A 25,190-nucleotide genomic window follows, 5' to 3' on the forward strand; every position below is an offset into this window, starting at 1 on the left:
GCACACTGGGTGTGCATTCTGCTGTGGGTGTTAGTATATTCCAAACCAAAATGCAGATCGCCTGCACTGGATCACATGGTGCCATAGCAGTGCGTTTTTCAAAAGTAGTACATGCTCTCCTCTGTGCACTTTCAGCCCATTCATATGCATGGGCTGAAAATTGCACCGCACTCAGTCGCACAGTAGCGCAGACCACATGACACAGATTTACACTCAGTTATGCCTCTTAACTTTTGCCTATTAACCTGCTTAGGATCCTTAAGAACCTAGTATATTTAAAACTCTAATAGCTGTGAGGGATAGCCAGAGACTAGAGACTATCACTCATTTATTACAGTTTTAATTGTACGAAGTTCTTGTGGATCCTAAGAAGGTTAATAGGCAAAAACTGAGAGGCATACCTGTGTCGTGCATCTGTAAAAATGCACATCAGGGCTACATAAGGGAAGGTGTTTGTTTTTGTCCTTTGGAAATTTAAAGCTTTGTTAAAAAAAGTGGCTCCTAACTTTTATTTATTTTTATTTTTTTTTAACTGGCTCCTAGATTGAAAACAAATTTATCAAGCACTAGCTGTTTAGATCTGGAGTTCTGCCAAGCCCCCTAGATCATTGACTCAAATTACTGAAACCAGTGCAGGCCAGAAAATAATGAAAAGAAACGTCCACTTATTTTTTTTTTTTTATTCCAGATGCTTATATAGTGCCTTCAATTTACGCAGCGCTTTACACATATATTGTAAATTCAAATCAGTCCCTGCCCTCAGGGAGCTTACAATCTAAGGTATGAATCCTGCATACTCTTCTCTCCTCCAGGGCAGGTCACTTGATCTCTGTTGAAGGGGCATAGGCGACTTGACATAAGCCTTGCCCGCTCTTCTCCCCTGTGGTACTTCCCTGTAGCATTCTATGCGTGAAGGTAAAAAAACCTTCCACGTGCACCAGCCCCCCTAATTCTTACCTGAGCCCCTACTCGATCCAGCAATGTCTAGGAGAGCCTTGCCTCTCCATGGGGACTTGCACTCCTGATTGGCTTTGGGCAGGAGCCATTGGCTCTCGCTGCTGTCTATCACAGCCAGTAAGCCAATTAGGTGTCAGAGGGTGGGTGGTGCCGAGCCACAGCTCCATGTGTGAATGGACACACAGAGCAGTGGCTCAGCTTTAAAAACTTTAAAAGGCAGATTTATATATAGATAGATAGATAGATATAGATAGAATATGTCATTCTTACCTGCTTTATCTAATGGTTTTTCACAAAGCAGCCCCATCGGCGCTCCTGGCCCATCTCCTTGCTATGGCGGTACCCTAAGCCGCTGCTCTGTGTCCATTCACACACGGAGCGTGGCTCAGCACCGCCCCACACTCTCCTCATTGGTTCACTGGCTGTGGTTGACAGTAGTGGGAGCCAATGGCCCCTGCTGCTGTCCCAGACCATGAGGAGGAAGAGACCAGGGAGAACTGCTGTTATTGTGCACATCGCTGAATCAAGATGGGACTTGGGTAAGTATTAGGTGGGGGTGCTGCACACAGGTTTTTCTACATGCAAATAAAACTTTAAAATGAATGGACTTTATCAAATGAAAACCACATCCTATGTTAGATGCATTCATTCGAGAACCATATTCCATCCTGCTCCTTCAAGCTTTATCCTCACTGCAGTAAAAAAAAAAAAAAAAAAACTATAGTTACTAGACTGACACTACTACGCTGCTTGCACCAACAATTTGAGCATATTGGACACACTTGCCACTGTGTCTCTGATTGTAAGCAGCTTGTGGGGCCACTTGTGTTTGTGGGGGTGGTGGCTTGACTTATGGGGCAAGTAGTCCTGAGGGAAAGGGAATTATTTACATAGATGCGAATGGAAGTCTTCAAAAGCAACGCATATGGACTAAGGCTACATCTGTAATCGCTTTTAATAAGTGTTTTCTGGAATATATATATATATACCAAGCCTGTCGTATTATAACTGTTTTCTCTACTGTACCTACACAACGCCAAAACCTAAATGTTTGCAATGTTTGTTTTTCAGGCCATGGTTGGAGATGAGTGTGTAGGTGCCATCGTCTGCAAGCTGGATATGCACAAAAAGATGTTTCGCCGAGGTTATATAGCCATGTTAGCAGTGGATTCAAAGTACAGAAGAAAGGGCATTGGTAGGTAAATTGTATTGGATTATCCTATGTGCTAGTATTCACCAAATGCTAGCACAGACTTTCCTAAAAACTGGATCCCTCCAACAGCGCCCCGTCACCGCTGACAGGGATTGCATCTTCCCCCAGTCTTCCTTCCAGGTTCACAGGCTCCTGCCATTTTGAATAGCTGAGCCATGATGACATCACTCATGCAGCACAGCTCTCTCAATGGACAGCATGCTGTCCATTGAGAGTGCAGTGCACATGCGCTAGTGATATCAGTGGCTACTACACATGTAAATATCTCCTAAAACAATGCATGTTTAGAAGATATCCACTGTACCTACAGGTAAGCCTTATTATAGGCTTACCTGTAGGTTCAAGATAAAAAAGCGGACTGTAATATCACTTGAAACGTGCTCAGCCAACCGCACACATATATGCGCCCTCGCGGAAGTGGGCTTCTTTGCCGTGGGGCTGCATATATTCGTATCTTTCTTTGTGCTGGGAGCGCTTTGCACAGTGTGCGCCCAGCACAGAGACCGGGCTCTCCTCAGCAATCGGGACCCAGCACTGTCAATTCCAGGTCATGCTGCAATTGCCAGGAGCCAGAGAATTTATTTTAGGTTGTTCTTTGGTGGTAAATTATGATAATGGCAGGAAATATACAGCTAAATTGAGAAAAGTATGATGCTGTGGTTTTTTTTTTTTGGGCCAGTTTTCCTTTGATAGTAAAAAATAAAAATCAGGAGATGTCAGTTTACCATTTACCACAAAAAAAAGCCAAATTTGTCTTGGAAAAAAAACAAGATATAATCCACCTGGTAGTTGTGACCATATGTACTGTTTTACTAACACATGTCAAAGTTGCAAAATTTGTGCTTGGGCATTTAGATTTTTCTTACCCTTAGGCATGAAGGGATTAAAATAATGGCACTTCTCTCCAGAGTGGGAGACATTAGATGCCCAGAAATTGAAGGAATAGCGATGGAGCAGTGATGAGCTGTAGTATACACAATCTCAGTTGTCACTATTTATCAGTGTAATTGCATATTGTGCTCTGAGATGTTTGGATTAAGTCCCCCCATTCATTTTAAATAGACGTTTAACACACAGAAGTCAGACGGTGCACTTCAGCACACAAGTTCTGTTTTGCCTGCCATCTGTTATAAACACAATATGTATGGTGGGGTGCAATTAACACACGTTGTGGTGTGAATAAGCCTTTACTGTGCATATGCATCGGACAAGTTTGCACATTTTGAATGGTTTGTTGGACTATGAGGCCACAGCATTTGCTTCATGAACATGGCAACGCATTCCTCTGTCTTCAGCAGTGGGGGGAGGGAAGCTAGCTGTATTAAGTATAGCAAAATGAGCCTAGAACTCGCCCCTGCTTCAAAGTACATCTGTCTGTGTCTCTGACAGAAATGTTTCTGCTTCCAGGCCATGTCCCCCAACCAATAGATGATAGTCTTCATCCAACTTTGCCACCATCAAACACCAACAACTTACAAGGGTTTATTTTACAAGGAGCTCTACCTGAGACTGAGAAATTGTCAACACCAAGGGCCAATTCACAGCAGAATTGCGCAGGAACGCAGCCCACGTTCTGTGCGATTTCTGCATGTTCTCCCACAATGGGTATTTGCAGCCCATTATTTTGAATGGGCTGCAAATCGTTCTGGAACTCATAGTGCACACCCTACTTTTGAAAAACATGCCACACCAAACCGCATTATATTGTGGTATGATGCAATCTGGTGCCGGCAAACAGGCTGCATTTTCTGTTCTGCATTTGGGGTGCCGTTAATAATGTATTGGCACTCACAGTGAATCGCAAAGGCAGTGCGTTTTGAACACAGGGTAGTAAACGTGCCTTTCCTGCAATCTAGTGTGAACCTAAGGGAGTAGAGGCAAATGGAATGTTTATGTTGTAATGTTTTATGTTTGCTAAGCTTTGTAAATGGGGTAAAGCTGTGTTCACTTTTTAATACCCAACCACATGTAAAGGAAACGGGATATTATGTAGTGCAAGGTAAAAATACTCTTTACAAAGTGAACTTGCTGTATTCCTTTAGTAAATTAACTGACAGACTGAGACAACACTGCACCAACATTCCATGCATCCCCATTGCCCAGTATTTATTGCAGAGATTGTTTATACTGTATGTATAGCCAAAAGTTTTTTGTTTTTGTTTTTTGTTTTTTTTCCCCTAGTTTTAGTTATTGAAGAATGGTTAGAACTGCTTTCAGGTGTTTAATTGCTGTTTGTTTCCTTTCTGGGAAAAAAATGTATCCTTTTGTCCTGGTGCTAATTATCACAGAAACAAAGTGCTGGGAAATAAGTGAGGGTCCCAAGATTGGAATTCCCCTCATTTTGTTAGGATTTCCTTACTTCCTCTGACATCTGACACCAGAAAAAAAATGAAAATGTCCCCCAACGGAACACACACAAAAAACTGACAGGTTTTAACCATTCCTACTCTATTTTGGCTATGCAAGCTAAGTCTGGTGCAATATGATGTAAAACTCAGGCAGTCACAGTTTAAAGCCTAAGTCCAGGTTTATGTCACTAAAAAATAGTTGAACCAAGCTGGACAAAACAAATAATTACTTTCCTTAACAGTTGCACCCACTGTGAGCGCTGTATAGACTGTATGTTTGCATCTCGTAAAATTAGAATATCCTCAAAGTTAATTTATTTCAGTAATTCAATTCAACAAGTGAAACTCATCTATTTTCCTTGTCAAAAGAAGTTTATTGAGTATACAATGTTATAAAGATACATAAAGTAAGTTTACAAGGATCTATAAAGTAAGCTCATTGTTTTACAGTAGGGTTTATATAGGTAAATATCATGAAATTTCAAATATTAAACATTGGGTTCACGTAAACCTAAATTAAAGATATATATATCATTTCCTTAGTTACTTTTGTAGGTATTTAAATGATTTATACCTACTATACATATTGTTTACAAGTAGAGTGTATATAGGTCAAATAAATTCTGATAATGAGCTTTTAATCGTAAGGTGGAGAAAAGGAAAGAGAAGAAAAAGGGTTGAAAGGAAGAGGTATGGTCCACAAGGTTGTCCCGCTCGTCAGTTTATTATTCTTTTTAGTTCTCTTTGAAGCCTTAGAATGGGTGTCTCTGTAAGTCATTTAATCTGTTACCATGGCAACAGGACAGAGTCATTGAAGTTTGACAGGAACTGTTGTTTTATCCAAGGATGCCAAAGTTTTTCAAATTTTGGAATTTGATTTTGATCGATGGCTACCATCTTAGCATGGGACATTGTATTATTCATTCTGTGAATTGTTGCTGCTAGTACCAATGCAGGAGATTTCCATGCCTTGGCCACTGTTTGTTTTGCAGCCGTTATTAGTTGGATCATAAGTTTGAATTGAGAGAGTGTTAACCATTCCGGTTTTAGATTAAGTAAAGTTAAATATGGATCTGGTTGTATTATTTTTTTAAATATTTTAGATGCAATCACGAAGACTTCCTTCCAGAAGGTTTGGATTACTGGGCACGTCCACCATATGTGTAAATATGTGCCTATTTCTGGGCATCCTCAAACAAAGAGTTGAGGTATTAGGTGAATATTTTGCCACTCTAGCGGGTACAAGGTACCAGCGAGTTAGGACTTTATAATTTGTCTCCAGTGCTAAGATGTTGGGTGAAGATGACTTAGATGTGAGCCATATATTAGACCAGCCCGTGTCTTCTAAAGTTCGTCCCAGGTCCTCCTCCCACCTCTGAACGTAAGAGGGTCTATTAAGATTTGCTACTCCATATAATTGATTATAAAGTGATGAAATTGTACCTTTAGCAAATGGATCTTTTGTACAGATTGATTCAAAAATGGATAATTGGGATAATGGTGTATCCCCCTTTAGGAATGGTGTATAGAAATTTTTGATTTGGAGATATCTAAATATCTCAGAGTTTGGTAGATCATATTTTTCTCTAAGCGATGGGAATGAAAGGAATGATTTAGATACTATGAAGTCATTTAGTGTCTGAATGCCTGATGTTGTCCAAGCTTTAAAAGAATTTGGGTAGATCCATGCCGGATAAAAGGCCGGATTTCTGATAAAAGAAAGGAGAGGATTGTGTGGAGATTGTAACTGATATTTGGGTTTTAGTTTATCCCAGAGAGATAAGAAGTGTTTAGTTATGGGATTATGAATTTTAAAGCGGTCTTTAGGATCAAGCCATAATAAATTTGATATTAATAGAGGGTCATTTTCTGAAGCCTCTATAAATACCCATAATGGGATTTCCTGTTTTGCATGGTATTTGGTCAGACTGGCCAAATGTGCTGCTCTGTAGTAGTTAGTAAAATTAGGGTATCCCAGGCCTCCTTTATTTTTGGGAAGATGTAGTGTGTGTATAGGTATACGTGGTTTAGAAGAGCCCCATATAAACGAAGTTGCTCTTTTTTGTACTATTCTCAAAAAATAGGGAGGACTCTGAATAGATAAAGCAATTTGGGTAGAATAGTCATTTTGATTGCATTAATCTTCCCTATCCAGGATAAAGGAAGTTGCGACCATTGTTTTATTAGATTTGTGATCTGTCTTAATACAGGAGGATAATTGGTTGAGAATAAGTCAGAATGAGATGCTGTTAAATGAATTCCAAGATATGGGATTGATTTTTCTGCCCATGTGAATGGGAGTGCTGCCCTAGCCGGGATCAATTCCATGTTTGTGAGTGAAATATTAAGCACTAGGCATTTCTTATGATTAATCATAAGGCCGGATAGGGCTGCAAATCCATCAAGAGCTGGTATTAAGTTAGGACCAGAGACCTGTGGTGATGATAGAAAAAGTAATATATCGTCTGCAAATATACATAATTTGTGTGTAATACCTCCTACTTCAATGCCAGTTATAGTTTGGTTTGTTCTGATGTATTGGGCCATGGGTTCGAGTATAAGGGCAAATAAGAAACTCATCTATTTTTATATAGATTCGTTACACACAGTGATACATTTCAAGCGCTTCTTTTAATTTTGAGGATTATGGCTTACAGCTAGTGAAAACCCCCCAAAAATTTGATTATTGCATTAGACCAATTAAACAGAAATGTTGGCTTACTGAAAAGTAATGTCCATGTACAGTATAGTATGTGCTATAACAATATTTGGTTGGGGCTCCTTTTGCATGAATTACTGCATCAAGGCACTGCTGAGGTGTTATGGAAGTCCAGGTTGCTTTGATAGTAGCCTTCATCTTGTCTGCATTGTTGGGCCTGGTGTCTCATCTTTCCTTTTGACAATACCCCACAGTTTCTCTATGGGGTTTAGGTGTTTGCTGGCCAATCGAGCACAGTGATACCATGATCATTAAACCAGGTATTGGACCACATACAACTTGGACTCTGTGCCTCTCCACTCTTCCTCCAGACTCTGGGACGTTGCTTTCCAAATGAAATGCAACATTTTCCACAGTCAATGATGATTTAGGGATCCATGTCATCTGATGGTGTTGGTCCACTGTATTTTATCAAGTCCAAAGTCAGCGAAGCCCTCAAGCAGAAAATTCTAGAGCTATTCATGCTTCCCTCTGATGACCAGCTTTATGGAGATGCTGTTTTCATTTTCCAGCAGGACTTGGCACCTGCCCACACTGCCAAATATATCAATACCTGACTTAATTATGGTATCGCTGTGCTTGATTGGCCAGCAAACTCGCCTAACCTTAATCCCATAGAGAATCTGTGGGGTATTGTTAATAGGAAGATGAGACACCAAACCCAACAATGCAGATGAATTGAAGGCCACTATCAAAGCAACCTGGGCTTCCATACCACCTCCATGCCACACCGCATGGATGCAGTATTTCCTACAAAAGGAGCCCCGACTAGGTATTGAGTGCATACTATACTGAAAATGGACATCCTTTTCAGAAGGCCAACATTTCTGTATTAAAACTTTTTAATGTTAAAATATATATTATTATTATTATTATTATTATTATTTATTTTTTTATATGAATAATGATCAGATCTCATTGTTCACTTACTGAACTGGCATTTTGCTCGTATACGGCTGATAGGTGTTCATCAGCCATTTTGTGAACATGTGTTCAGTGGGTTAAACTCCAGCAAAGATGAATAAAAACAAGCTTCTGTCAGTGTTGTGTTATCTGTCATTGATCCACTGAAAGTTGACAGCAGGATGGTGGAAGCCTTCTAATATATAAAATCTACTTTTGACTTCATAGTCAAGATTAACTACATTTTTTCCTTTCATTATTTCAGGTACAAATTTGGTTAAGAAAGCTATTTATGCCATGGTTGAAGGGGATTGCGATGAGGTAAGACCCATCTCTGACTAGTTTGGTTTTATATTGACCATGTTATTGTTACTAAATATTTGTGAATTGAGTGATTAGACCAGTGGAGGGGCTCTTCTGATCTGTCATCAGCTTTAGGGGATACCTAGCAACAAGTCACCAGCTTGGTTTTTTGGAAATGTAACTCTGGCAGCTCGTGCTCCCGTCCCCTGTCCAGAGATGTTCAGCCTCCTGTGTTTACTTAATGTAGGTAGAAGTAAGCGGTTTTGCACTGCTGTATATATGCATGACTGGGAAGGGGGGTAAGGTAAAGGGGCAGAGGGGGACTTCAAAGCAGCAAAGGTCATTGCTATGGGGGGGCAGAGGGCACTATGGGGAGGGGGGGGGGCAGTTGGCATTTCAAAGCAGCAGAAGACATTGCTGTGGGGGGGAATGTCAAAGGAGCAGAGGACGTTGCTATAGGGGGTAGAGAGCGCTATTGGGGGGGGGGGGGTTGTCAAAGGAGCAGAGGACATTGCTAGGGGTGGGAATGAGGGCACTGTGTGTGTGTGTGTGTGTGTGTGTGTGTGTGGTGAGGGATGGATGTCAAAGAAGCAGCGGACATTGATTTGGGGGCAGCGGGCACTGTTGTAGGGGTAAATGTGAAGGGGGGCAGAGGACACTACTGTGGACAGGGCAAGCACCAGGATATGGGTGGTGGTAAAATCCAAATCATCAGTCACTTGCAGCTAAGGCTGCAGAAAAAAGGGACTGGGAAATCTGTCCTCAGTCCCTTTCTCTGTCTTTCATCAAAGCCCCCCCCAACAGGGCTCCCAAAAAATATTGTAAAATTTCTTTTAAAAAAAGTTGTAAAAATACATTTTAAAAAATTGCATAATAAAACTACTGGCACCATCCACTGCCCTACTGACTGACATCGTCCACTGCCCTATTGACACTGTCCTCCTTTTTGAAGCAGAGGTCCGTCGGGAAAAAAAAATATTAAAAGCCAGCAGCTACAAATACTGCAGCTGCTGACTTTTAATATATGGACACTCACCCTGTCCAGGAAGCCCGCGGTGTCGGCACCTGAAGCCAATCCGTCCATCGGCTCTTGGCTGCTGCCGCCGCCGCCATCCTCTGTAAGGGAATAAGGAAGTGAAGCCGTGTGGCTTCACTTCCTGGTTCCCTACTGTGCATGTGCGAGTCGCACTGAGCGTCTGGTCCCTGCTGTGTTCTGGGACCTGTGTGTCTCCCAAAATACAGCGGGGGAGGACAGTGTAGGCGCCGGAAGTGGCGTAGGGCGCCGCGGTGATCTAGGCCAGGAAGTGGGAGCAAATACCTGTATTAGACAGGTATCCTCTCCCTCCTCACCCCTGAAAGGTGCCAATTGTGACACCGGAGGGGGGGGGGGGGGGATCCAAAAAGTGGAAGTTCCACTTTTGGGTGGAACTCCACTTTAAGATAGGCTACATTTATATTTTTACAGTGACATTTGTTTAATTGTGTTTATAAGTTTTTCCTTACTATTTAGTTAGGCCTTGCTAGTTAATTTCTGTAAAAAAAAAAAAAAAGGGTGCCGAACCCCAGTGATCTTTCATGTTGTTCAGGTAGATGTATTGACCACTTCAAGACTGCGGTGTGTGTGTGTGTGTGTGTGTGTGTGTGTGTGTATGTATGTTAGAGCTGCACAATTAATCATTAAAAAATCGTGATCTCAATTCAACCCCCCTCACAATCTCTATTGCAGAGTTTCCCGATGCTTTCATGTAATGTGTAGAGACTTCTCTGCTCACTTAGAGCCGGTTCACACTGGGACGACTTGTCAGGCAACTCAGCCACCTGACAAGTCGCGTTCCGTTCTGTACAATGGAACCATTCTAATAGGAATGGAAAATCCGATCGTTCTGAACGCGGTGACATAAAACACGTACGTCGGGACTATAAACGGGGCAGTGGCCAATAGCTTTCATCTCTTTATTTATTCTGAGCATGCGTGGCACTTTGTCCGTCGGATTTGTGTACACACGATCGGAATTTCCGACAACGGATTTTGTTGTCGGAAAATTTTATCTCCTGCTCTCCAACTTTGTGTGTCGGAAAATCCGATGGAAAATGTCCGATGGAGCCCACACACGGTCGGAATTTCCGACAACACGCTCCGATCGGACATTTTCCATCGGAAAATCCGACCGTGTGTACGGGGCATTAGCCCAATTTTTTTTGTTTAATGTGAAAGATGTTACGCCGCGAGAATCGTGATCCATCTTCTACGCAGCAAAAAAAAAAAATCGTGATTCTCATTTTAGCCGGAATCGTGCAGCATTAATGTGAGAGTGTGTGTGTGTATATAAACTACAGCTGACCTCCTTTTTAACCTGCCTTGAGGTTTTGCAACCTCATAGACTTCCCATAGGAATGCGAAACTTTTTCAACGTAAATAAATGTCCGTGGGCACAGGCCTTTACATAGATTCTGACTGTGACACCAGCTAATAAATAAAAACAGCCAAGCCTCATCCAGCCTATCTTCTGAGAGCCCAAAGCATTTCATCACTGCAGCATGGGCTCGGTACTTTTGGACAGCATGGCGCTGTCCAGAAGGAAGGTCCACCCACTGCAAGCCGAGGAGAAGCGGGTGGTCCCATAACCTCAGTGGGCTGGCCAGAAGACTGCCGGTAAAATGTAAGTATAATGGGGGGGTTAGTTAAGCTAAATCTTTATAGGCTTTAGAGCTGCATCTTGCAGGTTCTCAGCACAGGGTAAAGTCAGAGTTGTTTTAGTGGGCAATGTCTTAAACGTTGGCTGAATTCTTTTTTTTTTTTTTTTTTCCTCTCAAGTGTGTTCTGATTGCCTGCTTTCTTATTTTAAAACAGGTTGTCCTGGAAACAGAAATAACAAACAAGTCTGCTTTGAAACTTTATGAAAATCTTGGTTTTGTGCGGGATAAACGCCTATTCAGATACTATTTAAATGGAGTTGATGCACTGCGTCTTAAACTGTGGCTACGTTAAGACAGAAGCATCGAGGAACAAATCCCCAGCCGTCACTCATTCAGGACCTTACTTCCATGCAGCTGTCCTGTCAATAATCTGTTTTGCGTGTCGCACATATTTGTTGCACTAAGGCATGGCGCGTGTCCTGAATTCAAGCCGAACCGTTCGATTAAACATCAAGAAGAACTTTAATTTGGTGCCAGTTGCTAGCCAAGACATATTCATTCATTTGCAAATCTACTGACTGTGTTATATTAAAACAAAATGAACATTTTATCAGAGAACCTATGTGAGAACTGTAATCTTAAAGTCTTGTGGGGGAGGGGGGAAGAAAATACAGCAGCCATTGTAAGTGATGATATATAATTGCTAATGTTGCATACAAACCTTGCCATAGTTTACTGAGAAAAGGGTTGGAAAAGAGAACATTTTTGGTTTTATTTTTTTGAATTTTTCAATTCTTTAAATCTTGGTACCTCATATAATTGGAGAAGAAAAATTCTAAATGTGTTTAAAATAAGGGGTGTTAAGTCTGACAGTGCCTGTAAGAAGAAAAAAGTAAAATAAGCAAAAAAGTGTTTCCTTCCCCCTCCGGTAAAATGCATGCTTACCATGATGTAATCTTTCTTTGCGTCCACAAAGGAAATTCATATTTTGCTTTTATTTAAAATTCTAGAAGTAAATTATTTCAAATTATATTTTGATTTTTTTTTTTTTCCTTGTCCTTTTTGACTTTAATTTTTTTTTTCCTTTTATTGCATTGAGAAAGTGTAAGCTATCTTGGTAATTTGATCATTAGCTGCTAAAACGGAAACCTTAATAAATCTATGCTGGTTCCAAATGCACTTTTCTTTAGGAGTGAGGGATTTTAAAGAAAATATTGTAAATTGGTATGATTTTATTTAAAACAAACTAAAGCTCTACTATATTTCTCTTACTTTTAAATAATTCTCGTCATATATATATTTTTTTTTTTTTTTGTATCCTGTTCCAAAATCCTCTAAAGCCTCTAAGATACTTGATCTAGGAAATAAATTAAAGATAATAATGCAGCTAAACACATTTAATTTTTTAAGGTGGGAAATCTTTACTGGTAAAGGGTTTCCAGTCCTATTGTGCATGAACAATTTTTGGGGAAAAAAAGTTTAATCCTCTCTTGATGGGAATCTGTTAAAGTAAAACTTTTATTTTTTTTTTTTTTTTTCTTTGTGATTGGGCTTTAAACGCATCTTTTGCTGGACTCAGTTACTGTATGCAGGGCAGGAGATTTGGCCACAACTAGTATGTCACATAGGTTGGAGAATGGTGGCTTTAGATCGCCTAATCGCACAGGTCCTACGCTTTGACCGATTTTTCCCTTTTTAAGTCCGTTTTGTAGTATTTGTACATATAGATCCTCCTGTGGCAAAAATAACTTTATGGAATTAATTCCTATCAGTCTTTAGATAATTGTTACATTGGCCTTACTGCTGTATTACAATTTTCTATTAAATTTTTTTTTTTTTTTTTTATTATATGAAATGTGAAAATTTCCCAATACAAGTTTGTAATATTTCTTTGTGTGCGACTTAAATCTTCATAGAATTATTCCCATTCCTTTTTCCTCATTAGAAGAACTGGCAAGTAAATATCCGTTTTAATAGGAGCTTATTTGGTTATGAGAAATAACTCCTTTTATATCAGCCCACAAAATTATGCACATGAGTAAATTGGCATTTTCATTTTCAAACCTCTGGAGCTTTTTTCTATGGTGTGCTACAGTCTGAGGGTTCCAGGGTGTATTTGGCTTTTACCGTTTTGAAAGAAAAATAAAGTTTTTGGAGGTTTTTTTTCTTTTTTTTTTTTTTTGGCTTGTTGTGTGTCCAGCTTTGGTTGACTTGTCGACAACAAAGTTTGTACTGTATGTTAGTGTCTTGAATAAATCATGGAATACAATCATTTCACACCTTGCTGACAGAGTACAATCACTTGGGATGTTCACTTTATAAGTTTGCGTTTTTTTTTTTTTTTTTACTAGTGCTGTAATGTCCTGGATTTTTAAAGGACGTGTGGTGTGTTTGATTTAAAAAAAAAAAAAAAAAAAAAAAAATGTCTCGGAGATGCTGTTTTATAATTTAAACAAAACAAAAAAAATCCTTTCTGTGCCTGTTTTAAAACTTAACTGGCCACACTATAATGCAGTTATGGGTGTTATACATTCTTTAAAGCGGAATAGGAATCAAATGGGCATTGGGAGATGAATAGAGCCCCACCTCCCTATAGCAGGATGGGGCTTTATGGTGCTTAATCTCAGGAATTGGACAAGAAAAATATAATTGAAAGTATTAGTTTACAAAATATAAAAAGGCATTTAATTAAACGGTTGTAAACCACTGAATTGAAAACAAAACCCTGTCCGACAATAGCATAATGTGCTAGTTTGCATTGCATTACTAGCACATTATGAAATGCCATAGAACAATGCCCTTTCAGCGGCTCCCGCTCACAAAGATGACCGACATCTTTTCCCAAGTGTTTCTTCCAGGTTCGCGGGCTCTGGCGCTGAGTGGTAGGAGCTGTGTTGACCTCACTCCTGAACTGTAAGCCGAACCTTCAGAGCACGTTTTACAACCACTTTAAAGACCAAAGAAAAACATTAAGAAAAATAGCTTGTACTAGACACACATCCGCCTCAAAGAATCCTTGACATAACTATACCAAAAAATGATGTATAGCATCATAGAGATGATTACAAATCCCATATAAAGACTGCGGTATCTCTACGTGTTTTGCTGTTATAGTTTCATCAGGAGAATTACTGTGTCTTGGCATATGGCAGTTTCTTTTGATGGGGAAACACCCGGAGTGTTATGAGACTTGACTGTCCCAGCTACTTGTGACTTTATGATAGGACTGAAGACACACATCTTTGTATTTTGGGTCCTGCTGCATACTAGGACGGGTAATTATCTGGTGCGGTGCCCTTTCTTCTATGTATGTAAACCTATGACGATTACCTGGTGTCATTTACCTGGTTCTGCTTGAGTCCGCATTCAATCCTTTGTGCTGACTATGATAGTTTTTCCAATTTTTCAGTCATTTCAAAGACTGGTGGGTCGAGGCAACTACGGTATCTCTATGTGTTGCGCTGTTATAGCTTCATCAGGAGAATTGTGTCTCTGCATATATCGGTGTAGAAAAACTCCTAATCAGCACAAAGGATTGAATAGGGGGCTCAATTCGAACCAGGCAAACGACACCAGGTAATCCTCATATGTTGACATTCATAGAGAGGATAGGGCACGCATCAGGTAATTGCCTGTCCTGGTATGCAGCGGGGCCCAAATACACAGAAGTGTGTCCTCAGCCCTACCATACATAAATTCACAACTGTCAAACCTCATAACACACTCTGGGTGTTTCCCCATGAAAAGAAACTGCCATGTTCCATATGCTGAGACACAATAATTCTCCTGATGAAGCTATAAAAGCGAAACGCATAGATACCCACCAGTCTTTATATGGATTTGTAATTGTCTCTATAATGCTATATATCATTTTTATGGTATTGTTTGTCAAGGGGGGGGTTTGGAGGCTGATTTGTGTCTGGCATAAACAATGTTCCTTCTTGTTTTTAATGCTTTGAGCGTTAATGAAATGCCTTGTTATCTTTTGAAAACTAATAAAAAAAAAAAATCTTTAATTCTATTTTTCTTGTCTTAATTCCTGAGATAACGAGCACCGTAAAGTCCCATCTTTCTTCCCTGGTATTATTGTACTTTCTTTAAAGCGGACCTAAAGAGCGCTCGCCTGAGTTCCAATGATGCAACCGTTGATGATCTCTCACCGGGTGCTGATGTCATCTCCTGAGGCTTCTTCAGGGTCTCGTGTTTTCTACCTTCTGATTGGCCAGCGGTAATGATGCGACTCCCATGCATGTGCACAAGAGTCATTCATCCTGGCACTGTGCTGAGAACGTATGCTGAGCTGTGCATATGCAGCTTGAGTGTACATTCAAAAGAAAGCTGCAGGCAGGTAAGGGTTGTGGGGCTTTGCTTTTTAAAAAAAAAAAAGAGGCATAATGTGTCTCCTGCAAAAAAAACTGCTCAAATCTTTAACTTTGGTTTCACTTTAGTATGTAGTTTTTAATCACAGCTAGTATAACTAGTTAAATCCTTTTGGATTAGTTTTCTATAAATCCCATCCTAGCAGGACTTGGACTGAAAGACCACACTGAGCTTGGCTAGTCGGGCTTCACTACGTTGCACAGTGCTGTCAGTCTGACACTGAGCGATTCCTGTCAGGAGGGAGTGGTAACCTCACCTGTGGGATAATACTACCTTGTCTAGGATTGGTGACCAAACTGTTAACCTGCAATGGCAGAGTGTGAAGTTACAGAGGTGCTTGGATGAACAGGATTGCCGATTGTTTGTCTTGTAAAACCGTTCCTATCTCTGTATTTATAGCTTTTTATATGGTGCATACATAGTGTATGTTAGTCACTTTGGGGTTTATTTACTAAAGCTGTAGAGTGCAAAATCTGACTCTTTTGCATAGAAACCAATCGGCTTCCAGGTTTTACTTTTAAAGCTTAATTGAACAAGCTGAGGTTAGAAGCTGATTGGTTTCTCTGCAGAAGTGAGACTGATTTTGCACTCTAGCTTTAGCAAATAAAATGTATGCAGCTCTCTGAAATGGAGGAGTTATTGTACTCACTTTGCTGGTGCCCCATGTCCCCTACCTTCAATTCTGACCAGAATGCATCACTTTTGAGTGTGCCTGGCTATGTCTCCCAATCCTCTCTGGTTCCATCCTTCTGACTCCTTCACCGCTGGCTTTGTCCTGCTGTGGTTTATGGTCTGTATGGAAGCCTGGAAATGTCTAATACTGGAGTTTGGTGGAGGCTGCAGTGCTGTAATGAAGGGGAGGTAGGAGACACAGGCTACTGAAAATGGATAGAATAGCTCTTGTTTTTAAGAAAATGCCACTTTCTTTAGCTAAATGACAAGGTTGTTTTTATAAAAACAAAAAAAAAAAAACAAACTTTCATCTCTTCATGAAAGCTGTATTATACTCAAAAGCTATATATTCATTCAAAATGTCTTCTAATGCAGATTACCAGTTCCTTAGATATGGTGGCTGCATTAGTTTTATTTCATCAGGCTGTATTTCTGCCTGGTGATCCTGCCAGTAAGTCAGTTATTTTTGGTTTGGAGGGATGAAAATTTTAGCACTGACAGGTGAGCTTACAGTGGTCAGCTTTTATTCATGTGAAACCTTTATCTTCACCCAAGCCCCCCCCCCCCCCCCCCCCCCCAAAAAAAAAGAAAAAAAAAAGCTGTTGCTCTACCTGCTTAAAGTGGGAAGTCCAGGCTTTTGCTAAATATGCCTAAATCTGTCCTGACACACACCCCCCCCCCCTTTACTAAATTTTATATGCACTACCCTGTGAAAGGAGCTGTCTGATTGCGTAATCTCTCTAGTAGCCGGCTTCAGGGGAAAGGAGAGATTACCAACAACGGCTGAAATGCCTGTGCAGTGGTGTCACCCATAGACTTGATATGGGGCATCTATTGTGGCTGTCCCTCTTCTCCCCTCACGCCACAGCTGGAAGTAAATTGCATGACGCGACCAGACTGCCCTCAGCATAGGTAACTATAGGCATCTGCCTTCTCCAGGGTAGGGAACAGAGTTAAGCATTGTAAGGAATAGCCTAGAACTCTTCTTTAAGGCCCCTTTCACATGGACGCATTCTGTTTTGATCAGCAGGGGAAGCTTATACCCTGCTGATCAGAGCATCCATGTCCGCTCAGTATCTGCAGAATGGACACTGTTCAAGCCCGATCTGCTCTATGGGCAGTTGGGTGTAAACCGCCTCTGCTGTCCATTTACTTCCGATCCAATCGGAACGGGAACGGATCCCCTTCCATTTGGTTTTTAGAGGACCGGATCGGAGGTAGGTGTTTGGAAAGAAAGAAGTCTGTTTATGCCCACTGGTCCATAGGGGTGAATAGACTGTTTGCTCAGGTCTGCCTGAAAAACTGGCAGGCAGATCTGTTTGGAATGGTTATGTGAAAGGGGCTTAAAGCCTTGTTCACATGGGTGATGATGTCTGTTAGCGTGATTGGGATGTTTTTGCTGTGTCTCAACTTCCAGGTGCTTTTAGAGGAACGTGGCTGGTCTTAATGTGACAGGCTTGCGGATGAGCATCCTGGAACGCACACACTGTCTGCGTTAAGGCCACGTGTCTGTCACATTAGGACCAGCAGCTTTGCCTGTGCAGCTGCTGCATCCTGTAAGGGTGCCTGCATGCAGCACCTGTCTGTTGGATGCTGCAAAAATAAAAAATTTTAAAAAAAGGCCCGTTCATACTAATAGGCATCATTGCCCATGTGAATGAGGCCTAAAGTGTTAGCTGGAGTTTGTCTAATTTTAAGTCAATTGAAATCTGCTAGTGCATCTAACACTGCCTTCTTCCCAGACTGACAGAGATGCTGTCCAGGGGTGTATCTGTTACTCTTCCATCCAGAGCAGAGACATCCTAAGCCAGGAAGTGTTACTGATAGGATCCCCTGGTAAAAATCAATTTTAAAATGTAGTTTTTTGGTTTAATACTACTTTAACTTTGTCATAGCTGAGTGAGAGAAAAATCAGGCTTCTTTGACACAACTTGAACCTCTCCCTATTTTGTTAGTAGAGCAGTACAATATGGGAGGGTACAGACAAGTATTTTATCATGTTGTCAAGTCCAGTCCCCCCCCCCCCCCCCAATTCCAAATCCGCCATATTTTAAGGAAGAAAAGTATGTCCATCCGTCTTTGGTGATTTTTGTAGCTTTTTTTTTTTTTCTTTCTTTCTTGTCTAGTTTTTAGATGAAGTGGGAGCTGTTACAGATCCTGTCTGTTTGACTGCCGTCTGGGTCCCTGTTTGAGAGATTTGATTTGTTGACAAATTTGTCAGAAAGGGAGTGAGGGAAACTCTCTCCTGCAGCAACATGGACACGTAACCCCCCAATAGTAGAAAAACCTTACAGGGGTATTGATTCCCCAAGGCCCCTTTCACATGGGCACCTCTGATAAATAGAATCCGCTTGCTCAGAAGGGGGGGAGAAATCTCAAGTGGAAATGACAGGTCTGTGGTCTGCTCTGCAGAATGAACACAGTCCTGCTCTCTATGGGGCAATCGGGTGGAAACAGACCGCCTGTACAGGCAGGCAGGCCGGACGGATGGGGAATAGGACAACCATCTGTCTGTTTTGCTGGACAGGATTGGATCAGATGGTGGCGGCGGCGGGTGGCAGCAGATGAGTCCGCTGACATCCGCTGTTCCAAAGAGTAGACTGGAGAGTCCAATCAGGTCCACCTGAAAAACTGGGGCCTTACTCTATTCAAAACGTAAAGAAAAAGAACATTTTGTCTATAGGTATCCCATAAGGGAATCTGAAGAAAAATATTGTTGCTGCTTCTGTGCCCCTTTGTTCTGAAGGTGCATAATTCAGGGGGTTGTCATACTTCCACATGCTTGTTCCAGGTAGTGAAGCGAAGATGGGGATGACTGAGCCTGCCCCTTGAAAGACAAATCGGCAATGACCATTCCTGTGGACCTTCGCTCTTTCTTTCAACGTTACTTTTTTTTTAAAAGTCAGCAGCTACAAACTCTGTAGCTGCTGACTTTTAATAAGGACACTTAACTATCCAGGGAGTCAACGATGTTGGCCCCCCGGAGACCGATCTGTCCATCGGCTCGGGTGCAGGCGACGCCATTCCAACTAAGGGAAACTGGCAGTGGAGCCTTCAGACTTCACTGCCAACTTCCTACTGCGCATGCATAAATGGCCCCGTTGTCTTCTGGGACACACACACATGTCCCAGAAGGCAATGGGGGAGAAGAGGAAATGACGCCCTGGGCCGTGGCTGAGCTAGGATGGAAGTACACTCAGTACTTCAGAACAGGTAAGTAAGAAAAAATAAAAAATAAAAAAATTCTCCAAAATCGAGTGGGGGGAGGGGTGGTCTTTCCTTTAAGATAAAGTAGTAAAAGTAGGTGGAACTCCGCTTTAATGTCAGGCTGATCATTACATGTTGAAGTTTTCATTTGCTCTACCTTAATTCAGTTCTATGCTGAAGTGATCTGCAGTGCAGTGCTCCTCCTGTGTATAATCCGTGTTGCCCGTAGCATTCAAAGCCTTGCATTATCCAAACTTCCCTGGACTGCTGGAATCTGGCTGCAGATGGTGACCCTTCTCTCCTTCCCTCTAGTTTTTATACAAGGCAGAATGTGTTTCATCATCTACTGTACAGAGTCCTTTTTCTAGCTCTGACATGAACCTTCCCTGCTACAGTAACCTACAAAGCACCATGCAGCAGGGTTTTGCACGCTTTCTTTAGCACTGAAGGTCTAGAGAATGTTTTTAAGTGGGTTTGTTTAATGTGTTAGCTGTTCAATAAAAATTGTTCTGTTATGTGCTCTAGAAAAGCTTTGTTTCATTTTGTCTTTGTACAATTGCTGCCTTCCTTTTTCTAGCCATACACTGGATGAACTGGGGAAATCAATAGATTCCTTTATCCACGCTAAACAGCTATAGATGGAGGAGTCTCCCCTGCCAGCTAATGTATTTTTACAATTGCTGTACCTCCTGCAGCCGTTAAAATAACTGAACAGTGACTGTACCTGTCTGGGAGCAATCCTCGTTTGGCTGAGATTTTTCCACCCAGCATCTTTGACAGGGCTATCCACGGCTTGAATTTTGAACAATACAACGGGCATTTGCGAAAATTTGAGCCCTGTGTGGCCAGCATTAGATATTGGCATTACCTGTACTGTTGGAGGCGGTTACATTTTTAAGAATTACTTTTATTTTTTATTTAATTTGTTTTCTGTCCTGATTTGAGCTGAGATGCACGCTGTTTAGTAAACTAAGTTGTAATGATTCATGAATTGTATGATTCTCTGCAGATTGGACAGTTTTATATTCAGATAGCAGCATCAAAAAATGCAGTCTGCAGAATAAAGCTTGTTGGTGTCTACAATATTTTCAACTGATTACTTCTTAAATGTCATCAGCTCTGTATTACTGATATGATTCACCATAGACCCAAGAATGATGGACAAGTAGCTATTAGTATGTGTGCTCATCTTGATCAGCAGCTGATACCAGTACTTCTGCTCCTTCTCTTCCACATGGAAGAGGGAAATATTAGTACTGCAGTGTGGAAGAAATGCTGATAGGCTTGGGCATTACCTTTTTGTGAGCATGTAAGATGGTCTGAGGTGCCAGTTATGGCCCTCATGCAGTTCTGATGAAGCTGTAAGCATAGTCTGAATTTTTGTTTAATTTTGGATATAGTAAAGAAGGGTTAGGGTCTTTTCTTCGGAAAATTTCCCCTCTATTCGTGCTCTGATGACAACCAAGAATTTGGGATTTTCTTTGACTTTTGGTGATAACGGTAAACAGGACAAATGGAGAGGGTGAATCTCCTTAACTGGGACTCAGGTAGCAGTAAAAACCTGACAGGTGTTCTACTTTAACAGCTTGCCACCCGCCCACACTACATTTCCTGCTGGCGGCACGGACAGGCTGGATGACGTACATGTACGTCATCCAGTCTGTCCCATGCTATCACTGGCTACAGTGTGATTTTGTCAGCAGGTCCCCGTCAATAATTTTGGCTGTGGACCTGCTGATCGGCTGTTTCTAATCACAGGACAGAGTGCCGTGTTTACAAACACACAGGACTCTTTACACAGAGCAGCGATCTGGCTGTTTCTTCTCCCTGCAGCCAGATCTGTAAGTGAAAGCAGCACACATAACACTTTTTAGGCACACTGTTAACCCCTTGATTGCCTCTAGATGTTAACCCCTTCCCAGCCAGTATCATTAGTACAGTGTCCATGTACAGTATTATATCTGATCACTGTATTAGTGTCACTAGAGCGGTTGGTGTACCTCCTAGCGAGGGTCTGTTAGCGCCAGAATAATCGCCACACTATCACAGTTCAGTATAAGTTGCCTATCGCCGCCATTACAGTATAGCATCTATAGCTGTGTACAGCCCTCAAATTTACCACTCGCCTACTTGCTTTTTGCGAGTGGAAAATGAGGGCTGGCAAGCGTGGGCTGCCTGGGAGTCAGGAGGGGGGGAGGCGAGCACCGCCAGCAGGTGGGGTTGAATGGGAGCTGTTCTCCCGGTGATCACCCAGAATAAGAGAGAAGAGCGAGCTAGCAAGATCATCACAGCATGGAACATCGCTGTAGCAGCTTTGATTTCAATTGCCGTGTGTTCCCCGCACTCGCTGTCACATACAGCCCGCCTCCTGGCCCGGGTACTTTGATAGACAGAACACCCCACCAATATTGGGACGTGTGACAAATATCAAAGTCACTGAGCCAGGAGGCGGGGCTGTATGTGGCGGCAGGAACACACGGAAATTGAAATGAAAGCTATTACAGCGATGTTCCTCTGCACTCTGATGGTCCGGCCCTCAATCCTCTTCCTCTCCTCTCTTCCCCTGCACAGGTAGGTTGCATTGATGGACACAGGTAAAGCAGCATTGATGGAAACAGGTAGGCTGCATTGATGGACACAGGCAGGTTTCATTGATGTACACAGGTAGGCTACATTGATGGACACAGGTGAAGCAGCATTGATGCACACGGGTGTGGCTGCATTGATAGACACAGGTAGGCGGCATTGTTGGGCACAGGTGAAGCAGCATTGATAGACACAGGTAGGCTGCATTGTTGGGCACAGGTGAAGCAGCATTGATGGACAGAGGTAGGCTTCGTTGTTGGGCACAGGTGAAGTCGCATTGATTGGCACAGGTAGGCTGCATTGTTGGACACAGGTGAAGCAGCATTGATGGGCACAGGTAGGCTGCATTGTTGGGCACAGGTGAAGCAGCATTGATGGACAGAGGTAGGCTGCATTGTTGGGCACAGGTGAAGCAGCATTGATGGACACAGGTAGGCTGCATTGTTATTGTTGGGCACAGGTGAAGTCGCATTGATGCACACAGGTAGGCTGCATTGTTGGGCACAGGTGAAGCAGCATTGATGGACAGAGGTAGGCGGCATTGTTGGGCACAGGTGAAGCTGCATTGATGGACACAGGTAAGCTGCATTGTTGGGCACAGTTTCAATGTGTATTCAATCAGGCAGGCCCTTGCACTACATGGTTTTGGTAAATCTGAAGGAAAAACTCAGCAGAAAATCTGCTAGTGTGTAGGGGGCTTAAGGGGGTAAAACCTTCTGGAGGTCACGTGGTTAAAGGAACGTTTGTTGCATGTTCAGAATATAAGGAATCTGATACCACAGACAGCCTTAATTTAGGGTAAATCCTACTAATCCATTCTAATGGAAGCAACAGCCATTAGAATGTTTTCTTTCTGGTAAAGCTGGGAATGAGTAAAACATCTGTCAGGTTTGTATTTTCTGTAACCTCCTTGGAAATTTCCTCCTCTGTGATGGTAATGTGTCCCTGGGACAGGAAGTGAGGTGATGGCTTCCTAACTGTTCAACAGACAGCAATGAATATTTGAAAGATTCCACTCATTCTCCACTTTAAACAGTTAGAGTAAGTTAAAGTAAAAGTTAAAGTAAGTTAAACAGTTAAAGTAGTTAAGCTGCACTTCCACTGATTGAGGCTGGGTTCACACCTAATACGGACATGGCTTACAGCAGGGGTCCCTGTTCTCCGTTTCTGGGGCGAATCAGGCCCAAATTTTTGCCTGAATTCAGACATAAAACAGAGCCAAAGACGCACAGGACCCATGTGCAGTGTGGCTGCCCGGGGATGTGTGAACCATTGAGAGCCGGTCACAATCTCCTGTCATGCTAATTGGATGCGGGGAAACCCTAAAAAATTGTTATTTTTAAATTGGCATTATTGCACTATGGGTATTTTTGTTCTCTCTGAGTGACGGTTGTGTTTGAGGCACGTTATTGGAGCAAGTCTGTACAGACCTATTGGAATCTTCATTGGAGATCTGATGTTTCTTTGACCCTATGATTATATCTGAGTGGTGGCTGAGGATCGAGGCATAAGATTGGAGGGTGTCTACATATATGTACCAGCTGGGTTCCCATCAGCTATTCATTGAGCTTTATCTGACATTTGGTCATATCTGGAGGTGAGCGGCCAATCTGGTTTCTTCTGTCTGATCTCCTCCGCCATTGAAATTGGTTTCTCCTTTATCATATGGACTAATTTGTCATCCATGTATTCATCTATTTTTTTGCACTTGGACACATTTTTTTACCATTTTCTGCACTGGACAAATAATATATTTATATATTTTTTAATTGGAATTTATTCATTTTATTTATTTCTTTGTTTCACGTTTTTTCACTCCATTCAATTGTCACTTAATTTTATTTTTGTTTGATGCAATCAATGATTGTGACTACTGAATAAGCTCACCATTATCCTTGTTTAGTAATTTATGTTAGTGTTTTGAGTGCACTCCCTAGTGGTTGCAGCTGTTCACAATACTACTAATTAATACTGATTTGAGGTTTCACATAGCAGCGCGCAAGGTTTTCTGCATATACACAGATCACTGTTACTCTTATAGCACTTGTGCTGCAGCCATGGATGTATTCACATTTATTGAAAATCACACAGTTAATTTGGAAGAATTTTTCTCTACGAATTCTAATACAGATATAGGAAATATGGAAAGTATATTTAGGAAATGTGGCCACCTTATGGAGAAGAAGGTGAGCCTGTGGTGGGATTTCATCACTCATGAACAATATATTAAAGAACAAGGAGACTGGGGTGGGAAGTCCCCCTTAATGATGGTCTGCTTGATAAGGACTCAGTTGATAAGTGGTACAAGTTTTTTAACCACTTGCTTACTGGGCACTTAAACCCCCCTCCTATCCAGACCAATTTTCAGCTTTCACGCTGACGCACTTTGAATGACAATTGCGCGGTCATACAACACTGGACTCAAATGACATTTTTATCATTTTTTTCCCCACAAATAGAGCTTTCTTTTGGTGGTATTTGATCACCTCTGTGTTTTTTTTTTTTTTTTTAAATGTAAAAAGACTGAATTTTTAAATAAAATTTTTCTTTTATATATTTTGTGATAAAAAATTTAAAACAGGTAATTTTTCTCCTTCATTGATGTACGCTGATGAGGCGGCACTGATGGGCACCGAAAGGTGGCAGTGATGGGCACTGATGGGTGGCAGTGATGGGCACTGATGGGTGGCAATAATGGGCATTGATCAGTTATACTGATAGGCAGCACTGCTAGGTGGCACTGATTGGCACTACTGGTGGGCATTGATAGGTGGCACTGTGGGCACTGTTAGGTGGCAATGGCAGGTGGCACAGATGAGGCAGATGTGCCTCTTCCACTTCGGGACCAATGTCCCTTGCAGCTGAGCCGGTGATCTGCTTTTTTTTCTACTCACGCTATCAGCGTGAGTAGAAAAAAAAAACGATTACCGATCTTTTGTTTATACATGTGATCAGCTGGATTTGGATTTTGTGGGAATTTCAGAGGTTCAACAGTTCAACAGTTCTCATGATTGGCTGACAACCATTCAAGGGTATACCCTTTATCGCAGGGATAGAGAGGGTAAAAAAGGGGGAGGGGTATACCTGTATATCAAGAATAATGTACAAGTGAATGTGAGAGATTACATCACATCACTAAGGGAGCTAGGGAGGATTGTGGAAGGAGACTGGGCGGAGGGAACCACGCATTTGTCTAAGGCTCGCCAGTTCCTAAATGTCAAATGTCTTGCAGGACAATTTCATGGGTCAGATGGTAGACGCACCA

At 41.8% G+C, this 25,190-nt stretch overlaps 1 protein-coding gene across 1 annotated transcript in view; it reads left to right on the forward strand.

Moving 5' to 3' along the window:
• Positions 1–16,702, forward strand: part of NAA30 (N-alpha-acetyltransferase 30, NatC catalytic subunit) — a 40,169-nt gene extending 23,467 nt beyond the window's left edge. Inside the window, exons 2-4 of the mRNA XM_073609880.1 lie at positions 2,029–2,152; positions 8,406–8,461; positions 11,295–16,702. Coding sequence (XP_073465981.1) covers positions 2,029–2,152; positions 8,406–8,461; positions 11,295–11,432 — 318 coding nt within the window. The 3' untranslated portion in view covers positions 11,433–16,702. The remainder of the gene's footprint in view (positions 1–2,028; positions 2,153–8,405; positions 8,462–11,294) is intronic.
• The last annotated feature ends 8,488 nt before the right edge of the window (positions 16,703–25,190 follow it).

The sequence above is a fragment of the Aquarana catesbeiana genome, linkage group LG13 (assembly GCF_042186555.1).
Source record: "Aquarana catesbeiana isolate 2022-GZ linkage group LG13, ASM4218655v1, whole genome shotgun sequence".
Lineage (NCBI taxonomy): Eukaryota > Metazoa > Chordata > Amphibia > Anura > Ranidae > Aquarana > Aquarana catesbeiana.